Source organism: Stegodyphus dumicola, chromosome 6, assembly GCF_044657685.1.
Source record: "Stegodyphus dumicola isolate Sdum_Otavi_A_Nest chromosome 6, ASM4465768v1".
NCBI lineage: Eukaryota > Metazoa > Arthropoda > Arachnida > Araneae > Eresidae > Stegodyphus > Stegodyphus dumicola.
Window position 1 is genome coordinate 75,865,073 of NC_140773.1, and position 26,973 is coordinate 75,892,045.

Consider the following 26,973-nt stretch of genomic DNA (forward strand, 5'->3'; position numbering starts at 1 on the left):
CTCAAAGCAAGTTTTTTTGTAGTATGCCTTATCAGTAAATGAAAACAACTCAAGCATTCTGATATGAAAATGACTAATTTAAACTGCCTTTTGTTAGAGTTGAAATGTCACTGTATCTAAACATATATTCTTTCACTTTTTATGTTATCATTTGGTCTTTTAATTTGTCGAGTTACTTTATGAATGCGTCTCATATATTGATGCAGTAATTTCAAGTTTAAACTAAGGAGAGAGAAGCAGTATGTAGAGCTATTCCTGAGGTAAGATATCATCGCCGAGCATGCACAATCAACCTTCAAAGCTGTTTTATTACAATAAGCTCATCAGCTGCCAGTGTTGCAATGGTCTTAATCACTTATCTATCATATACTTTGAGATAATATATTTTCAAAAGACACATAAATAATGATAATTGGTAGATCTATAAGGTATTTCTCCCGCCTTGTTAGCATGCCTTTGTTGTGTAGTGGTCAGCATGCTCGGCGCGTATTCCAGAGGTCCATGGTTCGAGTCCCGGCAAGGGCATTGCTCATTTTACATCCCTTCTGCTTCAAAATAATGACTCTACAGATCTACTCCACAGGTTCTCATTATTTGTGCAAGCATGAAATATTATCATTATTTGTGCAAGCATGAAATAATATTAAAGTATAATATATAATTTCAAAATGATTAATAGCAAAACAAAGAAATCTATCTTGGTGACCTTTTGCTCATTTTGAGAAATAATATTTTGAACTAATCATGACATCCATTAAATTAAAAACATATTTATTATGGCTTCCCCTCTCTATCCGATTTTTATAAATTTTTCAGAGGGTATTAACTACTATTGAACTTAATAGTCTTCAAATTATGTGAGTAGTCTTCATATTCAAAATATGGTAATACCCTGTTGTGATGACCATCTGATCACTTCTGAATGTCACCAGTGTTTGCAAGACTTTAAATAATACTGAAATCAACCTTTTTGAAATGACAATCACCACCATCCATATGTAGTTTGTTAAAGAGAATCATAATTTTTCTTCATTCGTAGTCTCCTTTAATAAAAACCATTGCATGCCACTGTTTCTAACCTTTGTGTGTGTGAGTGTTTGTTTTATTTTGTAAAATATTGTAAAAGGATAGAGTCATCTTACATGCATCATCATCTTTTAGTTGTACAAATATGGTAATAATCAGAGTTTAAAATTATTTATTGAGTTAGAACTGTTTTATATTTCTTCAGAGTAACTTTTTCTTTCTAGAATAAGAAAGAAACAACTGTTACCCCATGTAATGAAGACTATATTTGTAAAAATTCACTTTACATTTGAAGGGGAGGATTGGAATTTAAAAGTAATTAAAAGTGCATTATAGGAATATGAAACTAATTTAATTTCAAATTGATCAAAAATGCTATATGCCAGAGGTTCCTGAATTTCTGAACTTCAATACGCTGTATACTTGTAGTTTTGTTATTTTTTCACTGCACCCATGTTGCAATATTTCTACTACAGTGTTAATCAGGCACAGAAATGAAGAGACATTTTAGTGAAAAACTATAATTTTAATTGATAAGAAAACATACAAATTAAATACAAATAAAAGAAATCTCCAGTGACAGATTAATAAGTCAATTTGATAGGTGAGCTTGTTGATCCCCACACCATTTTTCAAATTTCAGAAGTAGGCTTGATACCGCTATTCTCAATTCTTGCTCCACAATGATTTTCGAGTGGTATTTGGTCCTTAATACAGCGTCAAATTAAAATCCAGCCTCGCATAGATAGGATATGGCAAAGGAAATGAGGATCCTTAGAGCTTTAGAATTTAAAGTTGAATACTCAATTTTGATTGAGATTCAAAACTCCATTAAATCTCAGCAAGCAAATTTTGTTTTCAGAATGTTATCACAAAAGAGTTCATTAAAACTCTATTTGCCTAATGAATCTAATCTTATATCAACATAAATTTCTCTATGTTATCTTCCGCACAATATTTTGCAAATCAGTGAGTGAGCTTTGAGAGGTATTTCATGAAAAGGTGCAGAAATTTCTGTAGAACAGTGCCTTTTTTAGAACCTGTGTATTGGTACAATGTAGAAAAACAGCTTTGAGCAGCCCAGTCAGTCAGTTTTCTTATGCACAAATGCAGCTTTTTCTAAACTCTGAAATCTTTTCTACAAGTTTTAAAATGTGCATACATTGCCCTTTAGAGACAAATTCAAGACATTTAGTTTCTCAAAAATGTTGTACTAATATGCTAGTTTTAGCAAAATGTCTGGTTCAGCAAAATACTTAGCGATTGAAGAGCTTCCTCTTGCAGAAAAGTGTGAATTTCTTGACGCAGCTCAAATGCTTTGCCATGCAAATGCCATTTTGAACTGCAATTGTACAGCAAGGCTGTGTGTTCATGTCCTAACACAGCTTTTTTTTTTAATTCTTGCTTTCAGCAGGCTAGTTTTTATGTAGTTTACAATGTATGTGGTACGTTGCCAAATTCAAGTGAGGAATGAGCAATTTCAATGCAAGTGCTTCTCTGTAGTCCACACAGCACATGGTGTTTTGATGTAAATAAGTGCCTGCAGTCCTTCTTGCCACATAAACAGTATAAAACAGCATAGTAAGTTTTATGTACAAATGTAAACATAGGTTTGAGAATGAGTTTACTACTTTGGTGGCTGATGTAAAAAAATAAGGATCATAAGTCATTCAGATATATAAGGCCAATCAGTGCAGCTAAAGTTCCATGCAATATCATCTAAAATAACCTTTCTGTGCTTGCACTGAGGTTTAGCATTTAGAGGGTTCCCTCCTTTCCCCATCCTTTGCATAAATGAAAAATTTTATCAAGCAAACTTGTAGTTCTGTGAATGGTCAATAATAAAATTCTGTCTTGCAGTCTGTAGTAAAGCTTTGCTGCTATCTTGAGAGAGGGAACAAAAATTCATTTTCCCCCATTTAATATAATTTAATGTAATTTGAACTCGGAATATGTTTAAAAATTGCATATAAGTCAGTTATTTATACTCTTTTTCTATTTGCTGATGTAAGTATTTGTATTCAATTACTTAATTGTTTCATTTATAGATCATTTACTTTTAGATGCCGCCTATGAATCAGAATCCAGCTCCTGATCAACCATTTCCTTTATCCAAAGATCGTGAAGCATCAACTATTCCTAAAGCTGGATCTGAAAATGAGGTTTGGGTGTATCCATCTCAGCAGATGTTTTGGAATGCAATGCTTCGAAAAGGCTGGAGGTGGAAGGAATCTGATATTTTCCCTAATGATATGGCTCACATTATCCGAATTCATAATGTAAATAATGAAGCCGCATGGCAAGAAGTTCTTAAATGGGAAGCATTACATGCTAAGTAAGAATATAAAAATATTTTGCATCATATTTTGGGTATTGCAGTTAGGTTTTATACATGCCATGCTCTATCTGTATATGTATATAAGCATCTTCTTGGAGATTTAAATTAAAAGTTCTTTTACTGATTATTTACTGTTCTTTTACTGAAAACTGTTACTGATTGTTAACTTCCTTTTGTAGTTAAATTAATCACTCATAAAATGGTTGTAAAAGACAAACAAACATTTATTTAAAGATAAATCTTAATAACCTACATGTAACGTTTTCATAAACGTACATAACATAACAAACGTACTTACTGCATCGTACCGTTAAACATTTTTTTAAGCATACATCATCTGAAATTCTTTTTTTTAAATTATAAATAGAACGACATCCAGAAATTAGCTGTTGCCATTTTTTCAATAGATATTTTGTCTAATAACAATTAAATAATTTACAATCGTGCTTACATGATTTTTTTTCTGTATAAATTTTTTAAGATCTTCAATGGCATTAAGAATTGCCACATTATGAATTCCAGTGCAAAATGTTGAATGAATTGAAATATGCAATCCTTGAGGTAACATATTGTCTTATTCAATGATATGCAACTTTTTATTAAATATCACACTGCTAGGTAATTAGTTTATTACGCTCTTGTGAAAAATGTGAATAAAAAGTAAGATTGAAAATTATAATTAAATGTATAATTTAGATGGGCTTTCATTTTATATTTTGCAGCATTTATAATATTGTAAGGAATGAAATGAACACTAGTTTCCCAGGGGTTCTTTTGTGAGGGCAATCTTTTGCACAAAACACATTTTCATGAATGAAACATACATTAATATTAATAGATATACATAGTTATATGAGATGTTAAGAACATCTGAGTGAAATTTTTAAATAACCAAGCACAATTTAGTATGTGAATCTCTATGCTCTTTCTGTGATCTCAAGCCATCTGCCCCATGAACGTTTTCAACAAATGTTTTCTCTTTACAAAGAGTCTGAATGCAAACAAGAATTTTTATGTTGACAAGTCTGCCATCAGCTCTAAATTCTCTAAATTCACTGCTTTAGTTACAGCACAAGTAAGTAGAATATTACGTCTTATGTAATTCTCTTCCAATGGTACAGTGGGCTGGTGTAGTCTGTCTGTTTTCGGATGGGATTGCTTCTTGGCATCTGTCTTCTGGGAAGGGTGCCATATCTTGCAGGATCAGTTTTTTTTAACACATTTTACAAATATTTTATAGACATTACAGTAGTACATAACAGTTTTAATCCTCTTATAAGCATTCAGTAACCAAAATTAGTCTCTTTGATTTTGAGTGTTTTATTTTCCTCCTCTCAGTACAATCTGGTAGTTGTGCAGAATAATTCGATCACTCAAATGATCTTTATCAGGCAACATGATGAATGCTTTCGTTTGTAGTCCAAATTTTAATTTTATAACCATCTACCCATATGGATTAACCATCTTTGTCTACAAAAGGATAGAGGAACTTCAGTTTTGATTCTGAACTTGATTGTTGTCCTTTAATGCACATATTTCATCTAGCAAATTTCACTCTTAAATACATTTGATGGAATAAGTTTTTGCCATTTCAATTTCGGTAGCCATCAAACATCCAAATAACTTTGAGGTAATGAACCTTAAGCCCCATGCAATAATTTTGTAAATTTGATATAAATTGCTGTAATTTTAAGTAATAAGTTTTCAGAAGTTTCTGCAACACATGAATTTACAGATACTTGTTTTTGTGTTTTCCTCAGTTCCTTGTTGGAATCTTCAGTGTTCTTCATGAAGCAACCATTCAGTTTTGGCCAATCTTCCATTTCTTCTCTTAAGCATGTTGGCCCTTTCCATCATACACTATTCTGTTTCAGATTTTTGACATTTTTGCCTCTAATTAGCAAGTTAGCTGGATTATCTTTACCGGAGAATATACCTCCAGTTCAGTACATCTCATTCTTCTGTATTTCTATCACTCTATTTTGTACAAATGGCTCCCATTTTTTAACATTGCTTCAAATCCAGTCTAATGTTCTATTAGCATCAATCCATAAACATACAATTTAGTCAGTGTCCTGAAGTTTCCTTGGAATGTATTTTGACAAGCAGGAGCCTATCAAAGCACCCATCAGTTCTAATCTGGGAAGTGATAATTCTTTCAAAGGTGATTTTGATGTAATGAAGCTTGTGTGGATGATTTAATTCTTTGAATAATGAAAACACAGAGCAGCTCCATACACCTTTTCATAGCTTCTTTATTTTCTGTTATAGCAGCTTGATATGGCATAAAATACGCTTTTGGTGTTATTTCAGTGTTAGTCTCTTTGGCAATTCCTTCTTTTAAATGTTTATCAATTACTTTATTAACTCTTAGATCTAATTTTAGCAATCTCAAAATTATCTCCTAGTTCTTTTAAATTATGATTCCAGGGAAAGGGAACAGTATAACAATTGTTTTCATATTTCACAAATCTTTCAAAATTCTCATATTAAATTATTTTCTAAATCAAATTCCTTATTAGAATCATAATTTACCCTCCATGGATTTGAGCTCCTAGAGATTCTTAAGTAAATTAGATGGTGATTTGTTCTATGTCTCTTCATTATCATGAACCATTACTTTCATAGCATTCACACTAGTTGGTGAAATTCCATGAGTTCTTTTTGTCCCACAAACTGCCCAGCCTAATTTTGTTGTGAGTGCTACTAAGGAACAGTTTGTGAACCTTGCTCGTAACTATTTTAGAATAAAAATCTGTTCCTAATAGCAAAAAAATTTTTTATGCTTTTTTTCATTATCCCATTCATCAGAAAATTGTATTCCTGGATTTTTAATAAAGTTAGCTATTTTGTTTTTGGGGGAATGAATATATAATCCGTTAATAAGAGAGGTAATTAATGCTTTTATTTTAATTTCATCGATTCTTTGAAAGGAGACTGGTTCTTTTTCACTTCAATTTTCTTATTCTCATTTGGATGCATGATGCCTGAAGCACAGGCATCATGCATCCAAATGAGAATATTTTTACTTTTTCCTCTTCTGTAATTGACGTCCAAGGTTTGAATCCTGTGAATGGGCCAGCCGTATATGCATTTTCATGTTTTTCCCCATGTGTAACATGTATGTGAGCCAGTTTCTCTTAGAGAGTCCTCCACAAAGGTATCTCTCCCTTTAGGCAGATATTCCTCGAGTGCTTTGCCATAATCAAATAGATGAAACTGGCAGTTTTAATTTCCTACAGATGTCCTGTGATTCTAAATCTAACAGTATATGAATGCAATGCAGGCACAGATTGTCTGTGTTTATAATTTGAACTCTAAGTGAACTAAAACAGAGTTATTAAATGTTCACTGTGATCTTAAATCTAATTGTATATCAGAGCTATGACAGCAGTGATTGTCTGTGTTATAATTTAATCTCAAAGTGTCTGAAGTGAAATAGAGTTATTTTCTGATGCACAATTTGAAACAGAAGCCATGACCAACCCTTGACTGGACCTCTTGATTGACACTTTTGCTTCTTCATTGTATGTCAGTGTATGATGCCAAATTTGACAGCTTAGTTTCAATTTGCAGTCTTAAGATAAATGATACTTTTTAAGACATATGAAACAATTTCTGCTTCATTTTAACACCTTTTTTTTTTTTTTTTCTGGTCCATTTCTTTAAGGTGATTCAGAATACGATTTTCAAATCAGAATAAATAGCGATTAGAAAGAGAAGTGTTCAATTTGGCTGCTGAAGGAATTCTTCTACCCTCATAATAATCCTGATTTCTTTCATTGTCTTGAAAGTGTTCTCAAAACTGTCACTTGTTTTCAAAATGTGATTTTCTTTCTTAGAATCTGCTGGCTTGATAAAAATCTTGTGCCCTCTGTACTTACTTTTTCCTTTCTTAGGAAATTTAGAAAATTAGTAATTTTAGTCTGGTTTTCATTTGTATATTTTCTATTAAATTCTAAGGCTAAATCATTAAGGATCACATTTATTAGTATTGGATAAAATAAGGTACTGTATGAATCTGCAAAATGTTTCGGAAATTAGAATTGACTTTAAATTTATCTTGTGCTTGTAGACTTTTGTTTTGCCCCCCACCCTTTTTTTTTTTTTTTTTTTTTTTGTCTTTTATTGAAAAAGTTCTCAAGGCCAGTTTTTGGGAGTTAATTTTGTTTTGCAATTCAGTAACAATTTCGCATGAAGTAGAATCACTATGTGGCTTAGCATCTAAATCATGTGCATTATTTCCAAACAATATTTTTTTCTTTAAACTCTTCTCTAGAAATTATTTCTTCTTTTTAACTTTTTTTATCAATTAAATTTTCAATACCTTTGTCAGCTCAGTTCTTCTTGACTAGTTAACTGCACAAACATTTCTTATCACAGTTTACAACTTTTTATCTTTCTTTTAACTTTTTGTCATCCTCATTAGCAATTTCTGTGTCTAGCTTATTTGTCAGTTTTGTAAGTAATGCTGTTAATGCAGCTTGTTACTTTTTCTAAATCCATTTTTGCTTGTTGCTTTTTTAAATCTCAGTTCAAATTCAACCTAGTGGGCTCACATTATGATGCCACTTAAAATTGTGGTACTTAAAATTAAATCAAGAGTGAAATATAAAACAAATGCCTACCTAGTTTTCTGTGGGTTCTTTTATAAGGGCGACTAGGTGATCTTCCTTTTTAATGTAATCTTACGTCTTTTGCATCAAACACTCTTTAATGAATGAAACATATATTATTATTAACAAACAAACATAGATAATTATGTAAGGTGTTAAGAAAAATCTTTTTAAATACTCAAACATGATGCACTGTGCGCATCTCCTTCCGCAGTCTCAAGCCATTTGCCCCATGAGTTCATGGTTCATGTATTACTCTGTCATAATGAGGTCACAGATGAGGCGTCTTGAATCGCAACAGAATTCACCCCTCATATACATACTTCCCTCATACTGTCATGTATTCCTCATGTATACACACTGTCCAACATTTTTATCTAACTATTGCAAGATTCGTTTCATGGCAAAGGTACTGTATATTGTTCAAGATTGCTACTGTAAAATAAAACGAAGTATTTATTGTGCAGTGCTGTTTGAACTAAAATGTAGCTGATGATAATTTGTCATCTGAGTTTGCCCAAATGGGACTTTTCTGTGTGGGAGGATGTAAGGAGCTAAAGGCATTCTTCCTCACACTGTTATTATGTTGCAGTCATCACATCCAACTAGCAGCTAGAAAGTTTGAGGTTCAAATCCTGGCAAAAGCACCTCAAACTCAAAGACTTAAAACCATAATTTTTAGATTTATGCTGAGACTCAACATATTCTACTATTTGTAATTTAGTTAGTTTCTATGTTTATTAAAAGAAATTAAAGTACTTTTCTGTTTGCATTGCACCATGTGCCAGAAATGAGGGTTGATGTAAAAAAACTAACTAGATGATGTCGATCCTAATGAAACGTAAAGCTTCATAAAAAAAAAAAAAAAAAAAAAAAAAATCAACTCGTTGTAATAGTAATGTATCATATGATGTAATATATATATATAGTTTAATGTGCACAATGCCAAAGCTGTACATCAAATACAGTATGTAAAACACTGCATGGTTATTCATGACACAATGTAAGCTGGCCACAACATTGTCAAGAACTACTGTCACCTTATTAAGAGGGGGGGGGGAATTAAGGTCTAGATACTTTTTCCCGCCTACCAATTAAGGTTTCTTCCTGTAAGCAGCAAGTCAGAAGTAACTTCTAGTAAGACCTATCAGTCACCAACTAGTCTAACTTTTTCTTTGTTCTTACTAGAACAAAGGAAAAGTTTTTTCTAGTAAGATATTATAAAACATAAACAAAATTGACAAAAAAATTTAAGAGACATATAAAATATGACACAAAGGGATACATAGCATTAGACTGACTGTCATATGAATTTTTCTTTAAACAAAAGGTTTTCTGAAAATGTATAATTAAAAATTCTAAAAATAAGTACAGAAATACTACTATTAACATTTTAACAAACTTTTTTATTTGTAGATAAAGTTGTTTCCTTTAATTAAATAATCCATATGAAATTTTATTTTATTACAAAAATGTTCACGAAAAAACTTGAGGTTATGCGAATTTTAAATTTAAAAATTTTGATAAATTTTGTACCTGCATTTTTGTAATTTTATCAGGCTTTACAGCATCACACCAGTTTTTGATCAACAAAAAATCTGCGAGAAGTATCAGGATGTTGCTTAAATATTGATAAGCTGTACTGTGACCTTCGAGAGGGAGAAGGCCATGACACTTAATAAACATGGCGGAGCTTTCCGTCCGATGTTATCGTCGGAAAATCATCTGGATTTTTAAATTTTCATCGAAAATAAAACTTTATCATGTTGCTTAGTTAATTAAAATAACTGAAAGAAAGGAGGCTTTATTTACATACACACTTTTTAAGCTTTTTACAAATATTTTAATTAACTTTGGGCATAAATATAAGAGAAAGAACCAAAAAACAAACGAACATTTAAAAAAAATTTAAACACTGATTGAAAATTGCCACTGTCATAATAAATTCTGGAGGGGTTCTTAAGATAATAATTAATATTTTACCTAAGCTCATGTATTAATTTATTTGCGTTTCAGAGCAAAATATATAACCATCAACTTCTATATCTCCAGCGTATGTAAATGAAATGCTATACAGTCAAAAGTCGTTAATCTGGACTCGTCGGGACTTCGGCGATTCTGGATTATAGATCATCAGTTTAAATCTCATAAGATGGCATGCAGAAATTCTAAAATTAAAAATATGAAACCGTAATTTATGAAATAAAGAACAATTATGATCTAAAGGGTATCAAAATTTACAAAAAAAAAAAAAAAAAAAAAAAGCTTAATATTTATTTGTTTACTTTATTAAACATTTCTCTCAATGTAAGTTGTTTAAGTTGCTTCATTTTATGTGATAATACTTTCTCTTTAATTCTATAAAAAGACATAATTTCTTGTTCAGCTACAAAGTTCCGCTGTTCAAGTCCCGTTAATTGCTGTGCCGAGAATACCAACTAACTTTTCAATCGAAATTTTTTCGTTTTCACTAACCTCTCTGTCACATTCTTCATGTCTTTATCCATTTTTTGCAGCAATTCCACTTTTTGTTTGTTGGACATTGAAACATACTTTCGTTTTGTAGATCCTTTGGAAGTTCCAGCATCGGAAATTCTATTTGACATAATCGAAAGTTCAAGTTTACTTTTATAAAATTGCTCTTACAGTCTGCAAAAAATAATAAGCGGGATCCAATTCAAAGATTAAGGAACAACGCAATCATTAACATTAACTGAAATAGATAATTAGATAATTTTAGCTTACACCGTCCATTATACATTAAACGCGCAGGCGAAAACGTATTCTGCACTTGCGCACACGCATATGCGCAGTAGTCAAGGTCTTACGCGCACGCGTAAAACGGCTGTGCGCATGTGCCGACGCGGCGCATGCGCAGAAAGTTTTTAGCTTTGAGGTCCGGATTATGGGTGTCCGAATTAACGACTTTTGACTGTATAACTTGGCTAATAAATGTGATAAAAAATATTACATACCTAAATCTTATAGAAAAAAAGCCTTCCAACATTCATATTTGAAATGAGATAACCTAACAAACAACACACACTATCTTAAAATATTTTAAAATAGTGTATGTTGACATATTTAGTGTATGTGGCAATATTTTAAAAAACACATAAACTATGCAGTGTTTGAAAGTTACCAGAAAAAAGTAACAGAACTGCTATTTCCAATTAATAAAAAATCATTTAATGTTTTTTAAATAGCAAGCTGTTAAAAGTACAATAAGTAGTAGCAATGCTGATGATTTTTAACATCATTTCTTTCGATCATATGTAAATATATTTATATACATTTATTTTAGACAATGGCAGGTTCTCACGGCTAGTTTATTCATTTTTTCAAATCAATAACATTCCTTTGGGTACTTTCCCTTGGCTACTGCACAGAAATGATTTGAATAATATACACAATAGTAAGAACTGCACATTTAAATCTGCTATTCATTAAATAGCTCACAATAAAAAGTTTTTCCCCATTTTTCTTGAATTTTATTGCTATCACAAGCATGTACAAAAATTAGCAATGAAAATGGAATGTATTCAAATGTAATAATTAAAAAACATAACTTGCAACGTTCGTATTCATACAAGAGATATACTACAAATTCCAAGAGAAAAATAACAGAACTGCAATTTGCACTTAATGTAAAATTTAATATTTTTTAAATATATGATTTAAAAATGCAATAATTATGGATTAGAATATTTAGTAGTAATGCTGATGTTTCTTGGCATATGATGTTTTCTTTCAATCATATGCAGGTGTATATACATATTTTTAGTTTCTAAATTTTAGGATAATGGGAATTACGATTATCATTTATATGCTTATTATTATTTTTATAGCCAGTTGTGCATGTTGTTTGTTAGGTTATTTCATTTCAAATATGAATGTTGGAAGGCCTTTTTTGTTATAAGATTTAGGTATGTTTCTTGTAGGAAATATTTTTTGTCACATTTATTAGCTAATTTATATAGTATTTCATTTACATAGGCTGGAGATATAGAAGATGATGGTTATATATTTTGCTCTGAAATGCAAATAAATTAATACTTGAGCCTAGGTAAAATATTATCTTAAGAAACCCTTCCCAATTTATCATGACAATGGCAATTTTCAATCAGCGTTTAAATTTTTGTAAAGTGTTCGTTTGTTTTTCAGTTCTTTCAATTATATTTATGCACAAAGTTAATTAAAATATTAATTAAAAAATTAATTAACAATAATAATTTAATATAATAAAGCTTAGAAAGTGTTTATGTATATAAAGCCTCCTTTCTTTCAACTATTTTAATTAACTAAGCAACATGATAAAGTTATATTTCCGACGAAAATTTAAAAATCCAGATGAATTTCCGACGATAACATCGAATGGAAAGCTCCGCCATGTTTATTAAGTGTCATGGCCTTCTCCCTCTCAAAGATCACGGCTGTACTTAGGATTTCAGTGACCTTAGCATTTCTAATTTTTACATAGTCCATTTAGGTTTCTTCTTTATCCTCAACAAAACTCGTTACATCATTAAATTTTTTATTTTTCTCAGGATCTAGAGTGTGAATGATTTCTTCATTAGATAAAACTTGATTTGTTGTTTTCTGTGTTAATTATTTTGAAATGTCTTTTTAAGCAATATCATAGCAGCCTTTTATCTCCTTTGAAATAAGTGTATGACTACATTGTCGGTGTCTGACTGCTAATGATGCTTTTTCCTTTTCCATTTCTTTCTAAACTTTTAGCAAAAAAATGGCAGATTGCCTAGTCTTCTGTATTTAGTCTGAGGCTTTAGCGCATGCATAAAAATTATTTTATATCATATATGTTTCAGTGCTTTGCTAATAACATGTTGGTTTTTAAATATGAGAAATTAATCCCACCTCCTGTGATAGCTTTGTGGCTTCAATGACACTTTCTTCTATCGATTTTATGACAGAGGGGGCATTAGTAGATATATAAATCCCTTTTTCTTATCCTGACAACAATATTTCTACATTCGAATGACACAAGGTGCTTTTATGATTAATGTGACTTTTTGCAACTGATTTAATTTATTTGAATATTGTTTTATATGTGGAACTCATGTTGAGTAACCACATTATAAAATCTTTTCACTTATCCTTGCGGATGTCTTATTTGTGTAGTGGATTGGCAAAAAAATGCCAGTAATATTCTGGAATGTGCTGGGCTTAACATATTTCCTGATTAAAAGCAATATCAGTGTTTCACTGCCACCAGCATCACTGCAAAACAATTTTGAGGCCTGAGCCTTTTTTTTTTTTTTTTTACTTTTCTTATATTCTTTGCCCATTTTTGTATCCTTATAAGCATGCATAGCACAATAGGAAGACCATTTAAAGACCCATCTGGTGACCAAACAACCAATCACTTATGGCAAAACTCAATGGTATGCATTTTCAATACATCCTTTCTTAAACCGTGTTATATTTTTCCAATGATTTCTTCAACCTGTTTGTCAGCGTAATTAACAGAAACCTCAACTGATAGAAGGCCTAAATGAAAGAGGTTCTACTGTATTATTAATAGCAAATTTTAAATTATAAAATGATACTGTATTTTTTGATGCATGAAAAATTTAACTAACTTGAATTATTTTTTAAATATAATAAATAATATGATAAATTTAAAAATACACTGATTAATAAAAATTTAATTTTGTTTATCAGTTTTATTGAGAAAACGTACAAAGTAATAGTAATAAAGAATATTTTGAACTATTGTATTTTAGGGTATCATAAAATATTTATTAATGCACACATATATAAACATAAGATATATATATATAAGATTAAAAATATGTAAATCAAAATTATGATTTAAACTAATGGTAACCCTTTAATTCTCCCTCTCTGTTCTTAAAAAACATAATAATTTCTCTGTGTCATTTCTAGGTTATTCCATTTTGCATGGCCTGTGCAGTGCTGGTGACATAATAATTGAGAACTGAAACTTAAACCAAAACCTTACTCTTCGTGTGCTTCCATATTCCATATTGCACTTTAGCTTGAACTTTAGCTGTGGTGCTTCATCACTGTTTCACTGTGTTCGCTTCGTGTCTCTAAAGTATCAAAAATGTAAATATTCTGTGATTAGGCATGACTAGAGTGCCAAATGATTGTGGCCACAACTGTCAACTGGAAATAAAAATGGAATTAAACTGCCTCAACTGCCAAGTTTCTTTGATATTACTAAGTTAACATATTAGCATACAACACAATCAGAATTCTTCCTCTTCAGTGGGGATCGACGATCTATCCTATCTGGGTATTACGCATCAAAAGCTCTCTGTCTTTTTCTTGCTATTATTACATATATGTATATGAATCTTTAAAAGGTTAGGATTAAAATACCTAGAAAAGTAAAAAACCTAGGTAAAAAACCACACACACATATACGTGTTTGGGTGCCTATTTGAAATTGAATCAAATAGGATGACTAGTATTTAAATAGCTGTGCCATGTGGTAGTATATCATATGCAGGCAGCTGAATGAGCCGATTGCATGAGGTTTTCATGATTTTTCTCATGTACACATGAGTGAAGGTTTTTTTTTTTTAAAACGAAAATCTTTCACAAATGCCTCCTTCAAAAAATCTTTTTAGTATGAATTGTCAAGTGTAATCAAAATAAAAATCATCCAAAAATTAAATTCTGCTTTCTATATAAAATATTTTCATTATTATTAGTTAGTATACTATTTGTTTTGGGAATTTGTGATACACTGAAAAACCTAAAACTGGCCTTTTCTCATTAACTTGCATCATGTATACATCATGACTAATTAGTGTATAAAATTATTCATAGTTGAATTTCACTCTGTTATGTATTTATTAAATTAATTTCTAATAGCATTCCTTTTTCAAAATGAAACAAGACCTAGCTACATTTATTCATATATTTTCTCTCTTGTTTTTACTTATTCTGCCCTTTAAAAATCAATAGGGAAAAATTATGCAGTGTGTTTCATTTGTGAAGGGAAAAATTAAAAGGGCAACTTGTAAGATGAAAAACTGTTGTATTCTGTATTCTGTGTATCATAGAAGTCAGTGACAATTAATATTTTCAATTCTGCTGTTTGTATATACAATGCACTGTCTAGGCCTTCTACTTTGCTGTTATAAAACAGAAGTTTCAAAATTATATACTGTGAAAGTTTAGATGAAATATGTGAGCAAACATTACTTAATGACTCGAAAGATAGTTTGCAGTTTGTCAATTTGATTTTTTTTAAATCTACTGAATATCTTTTTTAGTATTGAGTTGCTGTTACAATTTCATATCTGAATAGAATTAAAATTAACATAATTGTATAATGAAGATTATTACAAATATTGTGTTTTTTATTTAATTCATACATTATACCTATTCCTCAATTTACAGGTAAGATAGTTTCCACACAAAACCGTATAAATTGAAATCTTGGATTTTGCTATGTAAAACCATGTAAAATGAAAAGCACACTAAATGTGCATAATTTAGTTATTTATTTACATGAAACAAAAGTAAGACATCTTAAAATAAATATATTTCAAGTTTTTTAAATCCATTAATTTTTAAATCGTGTAAAATGATTACTGTGTAAATCGAGGGGTAGGTGTATTCCTAGTTTGTATTGTATTAAAAGTTCTTTTTCTTTTTAATTTAGAGAGTGCTGTAATCCTAAATTAAAAAAGTTTGGTGGAAAAGCTAAAGATTATTCACCTAGAGCTAGAATACGAAGTTTTCTTGGGTAAATGAGTTTATCTTATTATATTATGTGTTATGCAATATTTATGGTATATTTATAATAATCTGTTTTAAAAGGTATTAATTTGTGGAAATAAAGCAACAAATAGTTAAAACTTATTGTAAAAAATTTACATGGCGATAAATTTTACATATTAAGGATATACTTCATTTTGAGAATATTTTACTCACAATTATTTTGTTTCTTTTTTAAAAAATTATGATTTAATAGTCCATTCTCTCGTCATTTTAGCAATTCAGAACTTAATTTATTGTATTTAGTTATAGAAAGTAATTTTTATTATCTTTTTGTGTTTTTATTTCTGAAAGTCGCTACTAAAACAATAAAAGTGTTCTGTAAGAGTTTTTCCCTCAATCATGCAGATGTCAAATAAATTGATATTTATCAAACAAAAGTCAGAATTTTGCATTGTAAAATAATCAATAAGATTGATGCATTAGCCCTCAAGCATTCATGTTTAATTTTGTACAGTCAAAAGTCGTTAATCCGGACTCGTAGGGACTTCGGCGATTCCGGATTATAGATCATCAGTTTAAATCTAGTAAGATGGCATGCAGAAATTACAAAATTAAAAATATGAAACCATAATTTATGAAATAAAGAACAATTATGATCTAAAGGGCATCAAAATTTACAAAAAGAAAAAGCTTAATATTTATTGCTTTGTTTCATGTGATAATACTTTCTCTTTAATTCTATTAAACAGACATAATTTCTTGTTTAGTTACAAAGTTCCGCTGTTTAAGTCCTATAATTGTTGTGTCGAGAATACCAACTAATTTGTCAATCGAAATGTTTTTGTTTTCAATAACCTTTCTGTCACTTTCTTCACTATCGGAAGCGAATTATAATGACGAGGAACTTGATTTAAATCATATCAAAGACGGAGTACATCGAGATGAAATACTACATTTAGTAAGGAATTATAAGCCAAATAAAATAAAAAAACATCTGCCCTGAAGATAAGGATAGTGCTGACAGATTAACTTCCAATTCATTGCGCACCGCGGCTTCTCTCCCCCCCCCCCTGCCGCAGAGCAGCATGAAATTGATAAACAGAATTCGGATTTCAAAACATACTTTCGCTTTGTAGATCCTTTACATATTAGTAAATATATATCGGAAATTCTATTTGACATAGTCGAAAGTTCAAGCTTACTTTTATAAAATTGCTCTAACAGTCTGCAAAAAATAATAAGCCGGATCCAATTCGAAGATTAAGGAACAACACAATCTGCAACATTAACTGAATTAGATAATTTTAGCTTAGCTTATACCGTCCATTATACATTAAACATGCATGCGTAAACGTATTATGCGCTTGCGCACACGCATATTCGCAGCCGTAAAGGTCTTACGCGCACGCGTAAATGCCTATGCGCATGTGTCAAAGCGACGCATGCGCAGAAAGTTTGTAGCTTTGAGGTCTGGATTATGGGTGTCTGAATTAACGACTTTTGACTGTACATATTTCTTATCCCCCCCCAAGAAAAATCTGGAAGCTTTCAGATTTTATATTACGCCCAAAGGGGCATTTTGTAAATGTTTTGTGTGTTACCTTTATTTATTAAGTATCATGTTCTTCACACTTAAACCACACAAAATTCACTTCAACAGTAATATCACAAAATATTTAAAAACAGAATTAGAATTTCTGATAGACAGTCTCGCACGGAGGATAAAAATGTTTCTTTCCCATACAGTGTTGTTACCAATTGCTCTATTTGAAATCAATGAGTTTGTTAATAAAAATTCTTTAAAGTTTTATAAAATATGAAATAGACAATAAAACAAATTTGAAATAAAAGATTCGGCCTTCCAGGTGCGCATGTTCAGGTGGAGGATTATGATATTCAAAATTTGATGGCTGTACATATCGTTGTTTTTCCACAGTGTGAGAAACATGCGCACAATCATGGAGTTTCTTCATTATTTGATTTCTTTAAATATATTACAGGGCAATAATATTTGGTGGCAACAATATGAAAACTGATACGCCATTTATAGGGAACCGACGCAAATGCGATTTCGAGACTAATAGCCCTTATGAGCTAATGCTCCTTTGGGTTAAAAACTAAAAATGAAGCTACAGTGAACTTTTGGTTATTTGTGCCCAGATTATCTGTGCATCATCCACTTCCCCCGAACATGTAAAAATAAATAAAATATTAAATTATCCTAAGTTACATTACTTTTTCTCTTCTTTCTGCTTAACTAGGAATCTCCAGGACAGTTTTACATAAAGATATTACTGTTGGAGTTTATTATGCAGTAAGAAGTCTGATGGAATGTTTTGAATTTTGTTGGTTGAGGATTAAATCCTACATTTAATCTGAGAGTGATTGATTCTTCATTTAGAGCTTGATGAGAGCTCTTAATGACTGTTGCATTTTAAAATTTGCTTCATATAGAAATCTATCAATTTTATTTTATTAAACTCTCTTTTACACAGTATGTTATGTTCCATACAATAAATTAAGTTCTGAATTGCTAAAATGACAAAAGAATAGACTGTTAAATCATAACTTTTTTAAGTAGAAACTGAAAATAATTGTAAGTAAAAAAAATCTTACGCATATGCTTAATATGCAAGATTCATCACCATGGAAATTTATTTAGTTCTTCACTCTTGAAAAGTACCTCACAGTTGCCATTCTATATACTGCACAAATTAAGTAGCACCTGAATTGTTGAGAGGTGACCTTAAAAATAATTTTGCTTAGTGTTATGCTGTTAAATTTTTAATTGCTAATTAAATTGAATTTGAGGGAAAATATAAAACAAAATCTTAGTATATCTGATAAATTAATTAGCATTAGCTGTTTAAAATTACTAGTCCTAATTTAAATTTTTACAAAACTTTTGACATAATTTGAGATGTAGAATAGAATCATGTTCTAAGGAAAAATCGGTATTTGATTTTAGAAAAGATCCAATTTTGTATCAAAATTCAAATGTTAGAACAGTGCCATGTATAAATTTAATATATATTTTTTAAGTCATGCTTTCAAGGGATGAAAAATTACAAGTTGAATTTTTTGGGTCAGCCAGCTAGATCGGGAAATTGAGAACTGCAGGTGTGCTTTCTTTTTGTTTTTTAACTTGTCAAACGTGCTTCTTCATGGTCCAATTTCAATAAACTTTTGAAAATTGGAGCCTAATCATTTATTGCCATTCAATCAGCATTAAAACATGGACTGGATGTTAATTGCCATGATCTGCTTTCAGCATAAGATTGTAAATAATCATTTTTCCTAGTTTAATAGATGGGACCTTGCTAAAATCTGATTGCCGTTCTATAAGGTAACTGCTCAGTTCCTTGTAACAGAGCATAAAAATCTCTTACAACCTTGATAATTAATGGCATACTATATGGCTACATTACACAGTCTAAAGAGAAAGGCTGGCAGTAGTTTTAGGTGCTTCCCACACTAAAAAAAAAAAAAAAAAAAAAAAAAAATGTCCTCCAATATCATTTTTTTTTTTTTTTCATTTTCTGTTAATAATAGAAGAGAATATAGAAGATATAAAGCATCAAACCCACATTTTAAACATTTAAATTGTATTTTAATCAAAAATGCACAACTTAAAAATTAATTAAGCATGTATGTATAAAAATATAGTTAATATTGTATTTTAATCAGAAATACATAACTTAAAAATTAATTAAACATGTATGTATAAAAATATAGTTAATTTTTTTTTTTACATCTAAATTTGTATTTTTGTATACTTAAGTTCCCCCCCTCCCAGTTCGACATACTTATAATTTTCAACTGCTATTAATGTAAGTCTCAAAAATCTTTCTTGCCATGTACTGCTACATAAATAAGGTTTAATTAATTTTTGCTTGGAAAATAATCTTTTATCCATTTCAGCACCAAAAGGCAAAGTCAATAGTATTCATAATGAAATGGACAAATTAGGAAAAATAAATCTTTAAAAGAAGTCAACTACAAAATCTGAAATGGATTTTGAGTTCTATATTTTTAAATATCTTTAAATTTATTCCCAAAATTGTTAATCTCCTCTTTATTGATTTGAATAAATTGTATTGGAAATTAATTCAGTTGACTAATTAATAGATTTTAATAAATTATATTGGAAACTAAAATTACCATTGTGTGATTTTAATAGATTAAATAAATTATCATGTAAGGAATCCCCTTGCAATATTAAAACTGTATAAAATAAATAATTCTAAATTTGTGTTCAGGCTTTTGCAGTAAGATATTTATGTACTGAAACTGACGTGTGTTTTGCTTTCATTAAAGTTTAGCTGCAGATTTAAGTTCAAATTCCTGATATATGTCTTCACTAAGTTTTTTGGCAATTTTAAGCCTATTGCTGTGATTAGAATTTGATATACAAGTATATTGTAAGAAAAATGTTTGTTTCCTCAGTGAATTCTAAAGCAAGTTTAATAGTTATGGTTTTATTTTGAAGTCGTTTCCCGATAAGATTTATTCGCTTAAGAATTTGTACCAAATTATCAGAGAGGAAATAAATTTTTGACCCTCAAATTTTGTGCTTCATGTCATAATTAAATGTTAAAATGTGGCACTCATTACTTCATAAAATAAAGATTAAAGTTTCTTGTAGATGATATCTTTGAATTTGTATCCCAACCAAATATCTGATAACTTCTTTGGCATTAAATTGAATTCAAAGAATTACTTAACTGTTTGCTGATGAAGTCAAAAATAAATATTTGGTTGAAGATATAAATGAAATATTCTTAAACTGAAAACAGCAGAGTGAAATAAAATTACAATTTTTAAATTTGAGATGGGGGAAAAAAAAAAACAGCACATGTAGATATAAGTGAAATTAGAGTCCTTTTTTTTTTTTTTTTTTTTTTTTTTAGAGTGAATGGACAGAATATTAGTTTATTTAATGGTAGTTTTAATTTTACGAGTCAGAAGCTGAAGAATCTTTTAGGGTACGAACCTTCTATTGCAAATTTTCCAGTTCTGTCATTGCAAGCATTTTTGCTCATAACAACTTAACCAATATCAACTGTGGGGATAATAACAGTATTTTGATCACAGTAAAGGCCATTTTCGATTTTACATTGACATAAAGTTAGCTTTAGTAACATTAATAGTATTGCCATCCGGGTGGTTTTTTTTTTTTTTTTTTTTAACTGGATAATGCAATTTTTCAAATATTCTGCCAACTGCTGTTTTGATAAAGTGTTTATCCAGTTTTTCAAAAACTCCTGTGAGAAATTTAATTCCATAACTTAAGATAAAATTAACTATCAGATTTTTATATTATTTTGTATATTATTCATAAATAAATATCTTCATAAATAATTTGAATCTTAACAACATTTTATATTTAGGTAGTTACTCATATATCAAGAATTGCAATAAAATGCCACTTAGTCGAAATCCAGTCCATCCTAGCAGGAATAGTAGGGGAAAATAAGATTGACAGTTGTGTCCAACATTTTTTTTTTTTTTTAACTTTCTCAAAACCTTTGCTGGATATGTGTACATTGAACTGTAGAGGCATTAAGTAATTTGGAAGCAGGAAAGATGAAAAATGAGCAAACGTTTTCGACGAGAATCGAACCACAGACCTCTGAAATACCGACTTAGTGTGCTGACTACTACACCCCGAAGGCACGCTAGGAAAGCTGGAGAAATACCGTATAAAACTATGAAGTAAATCTTTTCAGGAGATACTTTTAAGTGTCTTTGATAGATTGTCTCTTCGAATGTACCTTGTATTAAATAATCTAGAACAGTGATTCTCAACCCTTTCACTACTGCATACCATCTAACATTGACTACTGCATACCAAAAAAAAAAAAATTGAAAAACCTTACTACCACCGTTACATTTTACAATGGTCATTTTTCAGTTTCTCAATAGAAATATTTTTAAAAAAGTATATTTTGCCATTTTCACAACATATTGGCTATTTGTGTTAAATATGTACCCATAAAAATATTAGATTAAAAATTGATTACCATTTTAATTATCAAAATTTAAGTTATAATACTTTAATTCTAAAATTTAGTGTGAAATTTACACCTGTTTAAAAGAGATCAATTTCTCTATCTCTGGTCTTATTTCACTTAGTTTTAACCATAAATTAGGATCCACTTTTAATTTTGTGCTGTATTTATTTTTCAAATATAACATGGAAGAAAGTCCTTGCTCACATAAATTGGTTGTACAAAAAGACAATAAAAATTTAATAGCTTTATTGCAAATGCAGGGGAGGGGGTTTCTGCTAAAAGTTAACAAGTGTGTTATTTTTTAAATCTCCAGTTAGAGTTTGATCACAGAAAATTTCTATCAATTGTTCTTTTTCTTCAACAGGTAAAATTTCAGGCATATATGAACAAAATGGATTTCTGATCCAATTTTCTTTTTCATATCCTCGGGAAAATACGTTGAATTATTTATCAATGAAAAACAGTTATTTTTAATGTTGAATGTTAATTCTTTTATTTTTCAAATTATTTTCGATTAGAAAACTTTTTAAAAGTGGTAAAAAGTTTAAAATAGTATTATTCAGTTCTCTGAGTATTAACTCGAGTTTATCATTGCATTTATTTTATCTCTAAAGGTAAACAAATTAACACTTTGTCCTTGTAATCCTAAATTTAATTCATTTAATTTCTTAAAAATATCAGCTAAATATACTAAATGCATCAACCATAATTCACTAAATAAACAATTTAGCAATTCAAATTTTGAATCAAGGACAAGGTTTGTATGGTTCTAAGAGTTCTTAGGTTTTTTGGAATTGATTTTTGTTGAATGTTTGATTGATTAATTTAAAGTCCTTAATTTCGACCAAATCCAGCAAGAGATCCTTAATTTTAATCGTTTGAAATTTCTGTCTCTTTTTACAACTACCATTTTGAATGTAAATTATCATTTTGGACAAATACTTTTGGCAATTCATTGACAAATATAATTATTTTTTGAATGTGTTACAATTTGTTCCTATTTCTAATATAAACGGTGTTGTACTCCAAGTTTCTGTGCAAGAAGTAAAACATAAGCATTTCGAAATTATTTCATTTTTTCTAATGACGAGATTTTAAACAGCTTTTTGTTTTTCGGAATATGAAGTCTTTATTAAATGGTTCCAAATTTGGCGATTTTAAGATCAGTTTCTACAAAAAAAACTTTTTATTTGGAAATCTTGGAATTTTTCAACGATATTTTTAAAACGTTATCACATTGATACATTTCATTAAAATAATGCTAACATGTTGAAATTGTATTCAAGAAATAACATTGAAACATTTTTATTTTTCTCTTTCATGTTATAAAGTGACATGACTTTCCATTTTGGCGAGTTATTATACCTAAACTCTTTATAAAAAAATTCTTAGCAAAGACTTAAGACTTAAAAACTCTTTATATTACAAACTTAAAGAGTATTTGCTAGCAAAAAAATTCGGCACAGGTTTTTTACATAATTAAATGCTACTTCATCTTCTGAAGAATCCAATAATATACGTTTGTTTAATATGTAACGTTTGTTTGTGAAGTCAGTTCCTAACTGCAACAGAATTTGGAAAGCCTGGAATTAGCATTTAAGCTTTAGCAGAATAGCTGAATTCTAGAAATCAGAAAGTAAGTATGAGTACTTTTCCACTTTGTGCAGTTCTTGAAGGATATCACTATTACGGAGCAATTAACACCGTTGGGGGTGTTCTGCATTCTTTGTTGTGAAGGGATGTTTCCCTTGTAGGGGGATACAAAGAACGGAAATCTGCCACGTTAACAAAAGAGAAATCTTCTTGGGGCATCGGCTACAGATAAAGTGCTTAGAGGTGTCACATTCTGAGCAGAGCTCGGTTTCTCAAAAGCAAAGCAAAGTTGCGCCGCAGTTTTATGAACATTGATAATGATGGAAACAAAGATTTAAGATTTTCAACTTCATTTGTTATTCATAGTATAAAATAAAGTAATAAAACTGCTGAGTTACTGAATGTGTTTAATTTAAAAATTAAATCTTTTAAATTTAAAGTTTGAACATATATTTAATCTGTTATCTAATTTTTAGTTTTCATAACAACATTTAACTTTGTGCTATTTACCTTGGAGAAACGTGTTTAATGCATTTTCTGGATGTTACAAATAAATTAATAAAATTGTAATTATTGTTAAATTATGAGGGGTCATGTAGCATAAGATTGAATTTAGAGTAAATCGCCTATTTGTAGATCTCTGGGTGGTCCATTGTCGCTGCTCAGAATAGCGGCTGCTTACACATTGTTTCCCTCTTCTTATCAGCTTGGCTACATTTTGCCAAAAACTGCAGGTTTCATCTCGTGCCAATATACTTGAAAATCAAATAGAAGCCATCTCTTTCTCAAACGTTAGAGCACTGTCTCATAATTTCAGTGATAACTTTTGCTTTGATTACAACGTCAGCGATTTTGCATGCTGTTTAAGCTTACCAGATTTAATACTTCTTAATCATAGCAAATAAGGTTAGATTAATATTTTAGATTTAATGCCCTTCTAGAAAATAAGTAAAACCGCTTTTATCGTTTAGTTCCTTTTTATACTTATGAATAATAAGATGTTATTTTGACCCCTTTTTTTGGTGTGCATAAAACCCTTAAGAACTGTTAACTCTTTCAAAGTGCTTCTATTATGTAGGTAATTTTGTCTGATTTATCAGGAGATAAATAAAAAACAATTGCATGCATAATAGTTTTTGTGATTTTCATTCATTCAATAATTGATTTCATTCAATGATTGATTTCAGTGATTTCCATTCCTTGTAAATTAAATAAAACCAAATAATCTTTACACCTCTTTTAGGATGACATCTGCCAAAAAGTATTTAAATATCATTAAAGCTTACGTAACTTCTAAATTGAATCAAAACACCAGTTACTTTGCATAAAGTTTCGGCCAGTTTTATTTGCTGAAATTCTTATATTCATGAAGAGATAAAGGGAATTCAGACAAGTTAATAAAAAATTTATCTTTAAAAAAGGAATGTTATTTTGTCTGTAATAAGGTATATGTCAACTTACTATTAAATATATGAGAATTAGGATTAGATTACGGAAAAGCACACGAATGCTATCTGGGATGGATGCTTTCATGTAAAACTTTTTAAGAGAAAATTGCTCGCAATTACATTCCTGATGGAAAACTCCACATGTAATTAACCCGTTCTTTGGGTTTGATTGGATTAATTTTGTCCGCTTACTTTACTTCGAAGCGCACAACAATTACCTGTATAAGGGGAGGCATGCCTTCGTGAAGGACTTTCTAAGGGAAGCTGGCTTGTATTTACGTTACGTAAAAACCATGAATCCAACCCTTTAGCCGGGATTCAAACCCGAGCGAGCTACAAGTGTTCAGCACCTTTATGGCTCTACTGAAAGCCCCGTAAAAAAATTGTTCTTTCAAAGAGAAAATTTCACACTTTAAATAAAAAAATACACAAGAAGATACTTTATGCAAAATTTGTCGTAAACAGTTTTCTTAATTTTTCTTTGAAAATATTCCAGGGTAATCATTTTCATTACTGGAAGAAATATGAAAAACAGATTTACTACATTGTAAGTGTCAACACCCAGTATGCCCTTATTCTTTTGAAAACGTGAAAGATTACTCTTTCTAAAATAAATTAGAAAATATATTATGTGCAAATAGAATATTTGTTGAAAATGAAATAGACTTCAACCTTAGGATATAACGATGGTTTTAGAAAAAATTTCTGCCTATGAAAGGAAATTGACGTATAATTCTTCATAAACATTTAAAACTGTTTTGAAAAATACATTTGATGATTGCATGTATAGGTCACAGATCTTTTTTCTCTGCTAACATAAACAAAAGCTAATTTTACAAAGAAAAATTCTTGTTAAAGATATACCTCCTTTGCCTGGTAGTCCAATGTAATATTTGTTAAAGTTAAATGATGAAACGCAACCAATGTATCTCTGATTTTCTTTTTTTTTATACATATTATTAATGAATTTATTATTATTATTTCTTTAAATTAGTCATTGCCATTATTTTGTTAATGAAAATATGTTATTAAAAATCGCATTCCAACCTGCAGACTTACAAAGGTAGTTCGTATTTATTATATTTTGTAAAATTTTTTCCTTGTTTTTTAATTTCTAATACGAAAATATGTGAATATAAATGAAATGTGAAAACAAAGTTATAAAATTCACAAATTATTGTCAAGACTGATCAGAAATAGTAAATGAAATATAAACATTGCATACATTTTCTTCTAAGTAAATAGTGCACTAGATGCATTTCCAGCGCACTATTTATTTAGAACTTCATTTAAATGAAGGCAAAATAATCATCGAAAAAATCGCAAATCTAGCAACCCATCTACTATGGAACAGTGTCCAACTTTACTGCATCCATGGAGGGGACTAACGACAGTGGCGTAGCGAGGGGAAGCAAGTGGGTGTATGATGTTCCAGGCGCCGCTCGCAGAGGGGCACCAAAAGGTGGTCTCCAAACAAGATTTTCATCATATCACTGTGTTTTTTTTTGGGGGGGGGGCGCAGAAAAGGTATTTTGCTCCGGGCGCCAGTTATGCTCGCTACCCCAGTGACTAACGACTCTTCTCATTAGGAAAATGTCAAAGAGGGGGCAAAAGTGTGTTGGATCATGCCGGTCTGAAGGCTATATTATGAGAATTTTGGCCAGGTTTTAGAAGGTAAAGGAACTCTCTGAGGTAGCAAAGGGAGATTTGAGAAAAGTAAGAACTTAATATTACTTCTTCCCATTCTTAAACCTCATTTTTCTATTACAGAGAGGTAAAAAACAAGTTATTTCTTACCTCAGTCGCTTTGAAAGACTAATTCTCATTAGAACTTACCAGAAAATGAACGAAGAAACTTCAATGAATTTTTTAGGCAATAAAATTATTCTTCTATTTATAAATTCAAATTAAAGTAAGTTAAACCTCGTACAGACTAGTTTTTAACTGCATTTGTAAACTAAATTTTCGTGGGTTAAATAAAATTCTTGATACTTATTACTGCACAGCAATAAACATCATTCATTACTAATATAATAGTGTAAGAGATCAAAATGTATTTTTTTCTTTTGCAGTTTCAAAGTATAGTTATTTCTATGTTAAGAACTAGCTAATGGAACTATTTTTGGATCTAAATCCTTTCAGTAATAAGTTTTGCTCTAAAATCTTTGATGAAAGAGTACTTTTAAAACTTGATCAGTAAGTGCATGATTCACCAT

The 26,973-nt window shown here is 30.1% G+C and overlaps 1 protein-coding gene across 3 annotated transcripts in view; it reads left to right on the forward strand.

The window, feature by feature from the left end:
• The window catches only part of Cchl (Cytochrome c heme lyase), a 48,442-nt gene that overhangs the window by 13,237 nt on the left and 8,232 nt on the right, over positions 1–26,973 (forward strand). For all 3 annotated transcript variants that reach the window (XR_015041668.1, XM_035358650.2, XM_035358651.2), the window contains 2 exons: positions 3,090–3,361; positions 15,644–15,727. Coding sequence is in view for 2 of the 3 variants with exons in the window: in XM_035358650.2 (XP_035214541.1) it covers positions 3,090–3,361; positions 15,644–15,727 (356 nt within the window). In the remaining variant the exon portion in view is untranslated. The remainder of the gene's footprint in view (positions 1–3,089; positions 3,362–15,643; positions 15,728–26,973) is intronic.